The sequence below is a fragment of the Poromitra crassiceps genome, assembly GCF_964638095.1.
Source record: "Poromitra crassiceps genome assembly, chromosome: 6".
Classification (NCBI taxonomy): Eukaryota; Metazoa; Chordata; class Actinopteri; order Beryciformes; family Melamphaidae; genus Poromitra; species Poromitra crassiceps.
The window spans coordinates 57722322-57730539 of record NC_139627.1 but is presented as its reverse complement, the minus strand read 5'-3'; the positions used below and the strand labels follow the sequence as shown (position 1 = coordinate 57730539).

The 8218-nt window shown below is 42.0% G+C and overlaps 1 protein-coding gene across 1 annotated transcript in view; it reads right to left on the bottom strand.

Moving 5' to 3' along the window:
* LOC310777988 (uncharacterized protein) overlaps nt 1–8218 on the bottom strand; it is a gene marked incomplete at its 5' end in the record, with an annotated part of 57978 nt that overhangs the window by 5026 nt on the left and 44734 nt on the right. The window contains one exon of the mRNA XM_083638316.1: nt 4208–4282. Coding sequence (XP_083494442.1) covers nt 4208–4282 — 75 coding nt within the window. The remainder of the gene's footprint in view (nt 1–4207; nt 4283–8218) is intronic.

The window sequence follows — 8218 nt, the reverse complement described above, 5'->3', positions numbered from 1 at the left end:
GAAAGTAACTTGCCCGACACTGGTAACAAGCGACGCACAAGGGACGTGACAAAGCGTCAATATGCTACGTGCTCGGAGTGAGAACGTCTTGATCTTTCGCAATAGCGAAACCTTTTTTGGAGATAAAAAGGGCTGCCTCTCCGAAAGCATAGAAGTCAATGATCGGAATGCCGACACTTCGGAATGGCGAGAGGACCCCGCTAAAGCCAACAGTGCAGCTACTTAGGTTAGCTAAACAGTCCCTCCAGGATTTCGCAGAGTTTTTTTGTGATTATTGCGGTCATAAATGCTTGATTTTGCTGTGGCTTTTCTCAAAATTTGCGATGCAATTTGCGACATTTTATGTGATTTTTTGCGGTAAAATTGCGGGAACTGGCAAAAATTGCAGAGTTGCGGGGAAAAAATGCGATTTAATTTTACATTTTTCTAACTATCATCCAATGAAGATAGTCATATCTAATCACTTCCTATGAAAAATATAATGGATATCACAGAATTAGCTGGAAATATTTTAGTTCTCATCTTTTGTTTTATTTCCTGAACTTGAAGAACATTACAAAACAATGACATTCTCATTGTTGATGCTGTATTCTTGTAGACACTTCACGACAGCCATGGATACAGTTGAATGGTTGCACTGCTCAAGGAAAACTGTCTGCAAGGTAGGCCAAGATCCTACCAGATCCATCCTTCTCAAGTGGTGCAAGGAGGATGTTCAGCACGCATCTCCCCTCTACATCTGGAGTCTCATCAAATATCACAGCAACAGGCTTTCCGGCAAGATGTGTCTTCAGCTCATCCTTGTCCTTGGCATACACTGCTCCCAAGTACTTCTCTTGAAGTTGGTGAACACCTGGAATGGCTCCTCCATTGACTACCTTCTCCCTAAGAAATCTCCTCATTGCAGGATGGTCACTCTTCGAGAGTGGAATGTTGACTGCAGTGCAGGTGGCGACCCACGTTTCACAAATCTAAAAACAGAAATGACAGCCTTTATTTAATTAAAATAGTTAATTTAGACATTGCTTATTTTCTATTTCTCTCTCTCACACACACCAAAACTAAAAGCTGGCGTTAAGTAAAATCATTTCTGCATTGTTCTTATCAAATAATCTGCATTGTCATTTTAAAAACATTAAATTTAATTACTTTATTCTCTCTGACACACACACACACACACAGCTGAAATAATATAATTTCTGTATTGTTCATCTTCTCAAATAATCTGCATTGTAATTGTAAAAACCTTTAATTTACTTTCTCCCAATCCCCCCCCCCCCCCCCCCCCCCACACACACACACACGCTTCTGTGTCTCACTCTATTTTTACTAAACTATCAACTCTTTCGTTTCAATTTCCAGCTTCAATCTTGTAGGCTACTCACCTCGATCCTCTCAGCACTCGCCACTGATGTTGCTGCTTGAGCTTCAGTGACTGATCTGTCTCCTATGGCGATGCTGGGGTGAGAGCATTCTCCAATGCTTCGCACTAGCGAAGTGGCTGTCTAGTGACGATTTCCGTAAGTATTCCACGACCGTGTTGCACGGGGTGCAAAATAACTTGCCTCCACTTTCATGTAAAACATTTGGAAATTGTTTTGCACGGTCTTTTGCTGTTATTTTAGTTGGCAAATGCGTGCGGTTTGTCCTACTCATCATGCTTCCTCCAGTTCAAGTGAATGCGCGCAATGCGATGACGTGTTACGTTGCGTCGCGTAATCTCGTCACTTCTTGTTGTTGTCCCCCGTTCCCACAGCAACCAGGCAAGATGGCAGCGCACATATATCTCAAACCCAGGTAAAGATGCGGCATTTTCCTAACTTTTTGCGGCGAAATCGCGGGAATTTTGAAAAATTGCAAGCCTCCGCAAATATTGCGCTGTTTGGTTGAATTTGCGTTAATTATTGCGATCGCAAAATCGCAATTTCCTGGAGGGACTGGCTAAAGCCAACACTGACAGACAGACTAGAGAGATAAGCTGCGTTTAACATTAGGCTACAGTGCAGAAGTCAACACCAAACCATTGACAGTGGTGACGGAGTGAACAGGTTTCACCTCCCTGACCGCTGTTTGTCACAGTTCACTTTTACGTTTTTTTCACCTTCTTCTTTTATTGCCAGAGAGATAAATCCACTTCATCTTTCAGTCAGTCAGTCAGTCAGTCAGTCAGTCAGTCAGTCAGTCAGTCAGTCAGCAGACTTAACGTGTAGCTACTGTTTACACATTGATGCACACTAAACACTTTGGCTGTTTACACATTGATGCACACTAAACACTTTGGCTGTTTACACATTGATGCACACTAAACACTTTGGCTGTTTACACATTGATGCACACTAAACACTTTGGAAGAGGTGGAGGGAGGCTAGGGCGGCTGAAAGAGTGTTGAAGGTAAGAGGTAAGAGTTGACACATTTACTTTTGACAGCGCCGCTGTTGGCCAATCACAACAGCACACGAACCGTGGCAGCCAATCAGAGGTGTCTCCTCCAGGCCAAAATGGCAGTATTGCTGTGCACTGGTGTTGCAATGGATCGATTAGTTGTCACTTCTGATCAATGCAAGTTCCTTTGCTCAATTATTGTTATTATTTTGCGGGGCCTTTACAGTGTTGGAGGCCTTAAGCAAGCTGTGTAGTGAGCGTATAGGGCGGACCGGCACTGTCCGGTGCACTTTGGAGACGTATAGGATTAAATGGGTCTTGGCGGTCGCAAAAGACTCTTCTCTCCTTTTCCAGGAAGCTCATTGGTTCTTGGGCGGTGCCTTTTAAGGTTTAATCTTATCCTTGCAACTTACCCTGCTCTGGACCAGGTTAACTCTGAAGCATAAGTTGCTATGGAAATATATGTCGGTAAGAAGTTAACTAGCGTCATAGCACAGCAAACCCAGGGTTAAACCTGAAGTTACCTCGCTAAGCCACTAATCTTGCTTCGTGGTATAGGCCTCAGGTGTTTTGTTGAAACATTGACAGATGAGTTTGAGGTCAAATTAAAGTCTTTTTGAAAGGAAATGATTCAAGCTAATTGTGAATTGTTGTGTCAGCAGCCACCTGCAGGTTGGTTCCAGAAATTACATCTGTCATTTGAAAAACAAACATGACATCTGCTCTGACAAAATCACTGAGAGCACAAAATGAAAGTAATTCTGATCCTTTCTGAAGATGTGACAGCTTGGTGATGAAGATGAACAGGTGACAGCTTGGTGATGAAGATGAACAGTTGACAGCTTGGTGATATACCGTAATTTTCGGACTATAAGCCGCGGCTTTTTTCCCATTTTTTGACCCTGCGGCTTATATAACGGTGCGGCTAATCTATGGATTTTTACAGCTAACGGCCACTAGGGGACCTCCTAAATCTATGGATTTTGGTACGAGAGACAGAACGAGAGCAAGACAGACAGACATTACGAGAGCGAGACCCTGATTGGATGATGTTGCAAAAAATGTGCCTCGCGACCTGATTGGAGCACTGTGCCACTACGCTCTCTCAGCCACTACTGTAAAACACCCTCCCTCCTCCCACCCTCCCTCGCTCCGGGGGAAAAATGGCGGCGATTGAGCCAGAAAGACAGTCTGAATGAAATTGAATGTAACGTTCCCAATTCTATGTATTACATTCTAAAAAATTAACGGCAACATTTTGGAAGGCTAAGCCACACAACTAGCTCGTTGTAATCTAACATCATGCTTCAAAAGATGGAGAACTGGCTGTGTTACGACGATGAGGGTAAGGACTCAAAACGGTCTCTGCTGATAAGACACGGAGATCTCTGTTACAGGCATTAAAACACCTGCGGCTTATAGTCCAGTGCGGCTTATATATGTACACATCATTTAATTTAGCTGCTGCGGCTTATATTCAGGTGCGCCTTATAGTCCGAAAATTACGGTACATATTTGCCAAGTCGAGTCAGTTTTTAAATATGTAGCACATTTCATGCACAAGCAGCTCAGTGTGCTTCACAGAAAATATTCTGAATTAAAACAATAGTAATACATAATACAAAATAACACAAAATACAAGATAAATAAATAAACATAAAAAATGAATAAATAATAAGGGCAATAAAATATATCTGAAGAAAACAATGCTAAAGAAAAAGAAGATAACACAAGAGTGCAACATGCCTCTTAACCTACATCCTTCCAGAAGATAACCTCACACCTCAAACAGCAAAATGCTGTGAAACAGTGTGAGCAGCTCTACCTGTCTGCAGTTCCTCCAACTGCCTCTGGGTGTCGTTCACTCCACTTCTGAGGGACGACACTGCAGAGTCTTGAGCTGGAAGACAGAGACAAATCATTGTATTGAGTTGACATATCGAGTAGCCTACTACACACTAGAGAAATATTATACGAATATTATAGAAATATAATCATGGTTATCTGTCTCTCTCCTTGCTTTTGTGTGTGTGTGTGTGTGTGTGTGTGTGTGTGTGTGTGTGTGTGTGTGTGTGTGTGTGTGTGTTAAATATGATCTATGACATATTTAGACATATATGTTTTACTCCTTATAAAATGATCATAACTGCATGTTATGAAAATGAAATAAAATACAATACTCAGATTCAATGGACATGACGCCTCTGATCTTAGTTATTTAGTTGTTCCCAGCATCAAGGCCCATTTATTTCAGAAAATCACTTCACAGAGAATACCTTTTATACTGATGATCATTATACAATTAAAATATTGGTTTCCATGAAAAAATAGCCTATCCATGCCTATCATGAATCTAACCTCAGCCATAACCTACTGTAGCTCTTGCACTGCCAACCTCACCATGGCTGGAAGCAGGGGCTGGGCTGGCCTGGGGATGGGTTCTTTTTCTAACGTTAAAGATTGGATAGATTTTCTCCTTTACATTATTGCTTCACCATGATGACATGACTGACTGACTGCGTCAGCCAGTCAGTCAGTCAGTCAGTCAGCCAGCCAGCCAGTCAGTCAGTCAGTCAGTCAGCCAGTCAGTCAGTCAGCCAGTCAGTCAGCCAGTCAGTCAGCCAGTCAGTCAGTCAGCCAGTCAGTCAGTCAGCCAGCCAGTCAGTCAGTCAGTCAGCCAGTCAGTCATTATTATGATGTCAATCCCTGTCAGGCAATTTGATCATAGGATGATCTTACTGGCTGTTTGAACGAGACGTGCAAGCTTAGGCCTGGTTTACACAACAACAATCTCTGCATAAAACAGGAAACTGTCATTGCATTCTTGCCTTTGATTTCACATTTAAAGACAGCGTTTGTGATAACGATTTGCGTGCAGATTGAAGCTGCAAAAAAACTCAGAGCCGTGTCAAGTGAGCCAGAATAAAACTGAAACTTCTGGTTACAGCCTTCAGAATAATGGCAATTAAATAAGCGAATAGCCTTATTGATACATGTTGCAAAGTTGTTTTTGTGTGTTTCCAAATACACAGAACACAGAAAACTAAAAGTTAATCTTAACCCGTAGTGAATTGACGGTACTTGTTTTTTTTACTTACCCAGTTATATATTGCTGCTTTTATTTTGAAGGTAAAAAGGCTTAGCTTCCTGTATTCTGTCTATTTCTAATGGGATTGATTTAGCTTTATATGATTAAACTTTAAATGAATTTTCCACACGATAGTGACACAGAAGTCACAAATGGTGATAAACTGCTCCAGATTTGTCCATTACAGAATAAAAACCCACTAAAGCGCCATAAAAAATACCTGTTTTATTAGGTAGCCTAATAAACTAAAAAGAAAACTACTTTCTACATAGTTCTACTCTAATCCATCCAAATGGCTTAGCTGTCATGGATTGTGTTGCATAGTTGCTTTCTGTGAAAAAATGTGATATTGTAAGTCGCTTTGGACAAAGCCGTCTCAAAGCCGTCTCTACTTTCTGAGACGGCTGAGGTCCTTCAACGTCTGCCGGACCATGCTGAGGATGTTCTATGAGTCGGTAGTGGCTAGTGCCTTCCTTTATGCTATTGTGTGCTGGGGCAGCAGGCTGAAGGCAGCGGATGCCAACAGACTAAACAAACTGATCCGTAAGGCCAGGGACATTGTGGGGCTGGATCTGGGCTCTCTGACTGCGGTGTCAGAGAAGAGAACGTTGTCCAGGCTACGCTCCATCATGAGCAATGACTCGCACCCACTCCACGGCGTGCTAGTCAAACACAGGAGTACATTCAGTGAGAGACTGATTCCACCTAGATGCAACATGGAGAGGCACAGGAAATCATTCCTGCCTGTGGCCATTGGTCTATTTAATGCCTCTCTTAAAAGAGCACCTCGGAGACGCTCAGTCTCCCTGAGACTGAGCCAGCCGATAGGCTAACTGGAAAAAAAAAAAAAAAAAAAAAGTACCTGGCTGAGCCACGAATAATATAAGTTCAGTGTGCAATAAAGACAATTGGCACGTAAGGTATACTTACTCTACGTATTTTGCTTACTTAGACGTATTCCACTTATTTTGCTCCTATCACATTTAATACTGTTTATTCCATGCTATGTTGTGTTCCTATTCTTCTTATTCTGCTTATTTTACTATCGCTATGTATATTTTACTATGTATATACTATGTATATTTTACTACTGTTTATTTTATTTTATTTTATGCTATGTGTGTTATGTGAGCGAGCTACTGTAACTTGTCCTAATTTCCCCCCGGGGATCATTAAAGTCTTTCTGATTATGATCTGATTCTGAAAAGCGTCTGCTAAATGACGTAATGTAATGTAATGTAATAAACAAAAAATATGCAATTTTAGTCAATAAATACAATGGTAGCCTTGGATAACACATTGCTCTGGTATTGGTCTTGATTTGGACTGGTAGTTTTGCTGTCTCGACTCGACCTCGACCAAAGCGGTCTTGTCTACAGGCCTGATGTGCGGTTCCCCGGGTACCTTTGTTCTCCGTCTCCAGGTCCTCCACCTTCTTCTTCTGCAGCTGCAGCTCGGCCTTGGAGGCGCTCAGATCATCGTTCTGCTTCTTCACCTCCCTCTCTGTGTCGTTCACTCTGCCAATGAGGGACGTCACTGCAGAGTCTTGAGCTGGAAGCACAGAGACAAAACCACAACAAACGTTTAACTTATTTCCCGCAATTAACGTCATATGACATCAATCTGTGTTTTCACCCCCATGCGCTCTTGGCCACCTCATTAAGTGCTACTTACAGATACAGATTAGTAATCTGCTTTGTGAACCCTCACATCATGTACATTTCTGCCATCAGACATGACCCCAGACCTCCAGACATCGAGCTCCAGAAGCCTCCACCCCCTGGGACCTGGCATGTCCACTCTCTGAGTGCAGGGTGAATCTTTCACTCACTCTGCTGCACAAGAAGGCTTTTTTCTCTGCTTTCTAGGGACAGACGGGGGTTTTCGGTGAAAACGACCTACATTCAAGCGTCGATAACTAAAGAAAGGCAGAAACAAACTATTTGTTTCTATGAAAGTAGAGGCTCTCTTCTTTCTTTTGAGATATTCAGTGTTTACATAGTCATAGAAGAACATATGTGCAGGGTCCCGGAAGATCAGTGAAAATGGTCAGAAACCCTGGCAGGGAATGAGTTAATGGATTTGTTTTGCTGTTGCCATCTCCTACACAAGTCTGCAAATGTCTGGAGATGTCTGGAATAAGAATTGCATATTTTCCAGGTCTCAACGTTTGGAAGTTCCACAATTATGGGAAAATATTGTTCTAATCTTCTGATGTACATGCAGCTGCACATTTTCTTTTCTTTAAACGTTTGTCATCTCTGTCTCTCTCTTTTGTCAATGAAGAATAAGCGTCATCATCCATGATGTGGCAGTTAGATAGTAGAGACAAGAGGACAAACGATGTCAACTGTATTGAAAACCAAACTCTCCAAATCAATCAGGGACCAACAGACAAGAAGAAGAAAAAAAGTATTTGTTTTGTAATTATAAGAAACAGAGAAAAGCAGAACATCTTAACATTTGTGAGGCTGGAAACAGGAAATCTTTGGTATTTTTACTTGAAGAATCGTGCCTAAAACTGCCGATATCCCCTATTTACGCTTGCGCACCTGTTTGCACGTGCCTTAAGGCAGGGAAGATACCCGTCTTGCCTTGCGCATTTGTCCAGGTGTTATGCCGAGTTTTGCACCCCCGCCCGGCAACATCCCCACCTCACGGGAGCATATTGTAATGATTTATACAGAAATGTAACTGTTTAAAAGTGATATAATTGTCTTGGTAGACATGACATCCCTGATTTCTAAG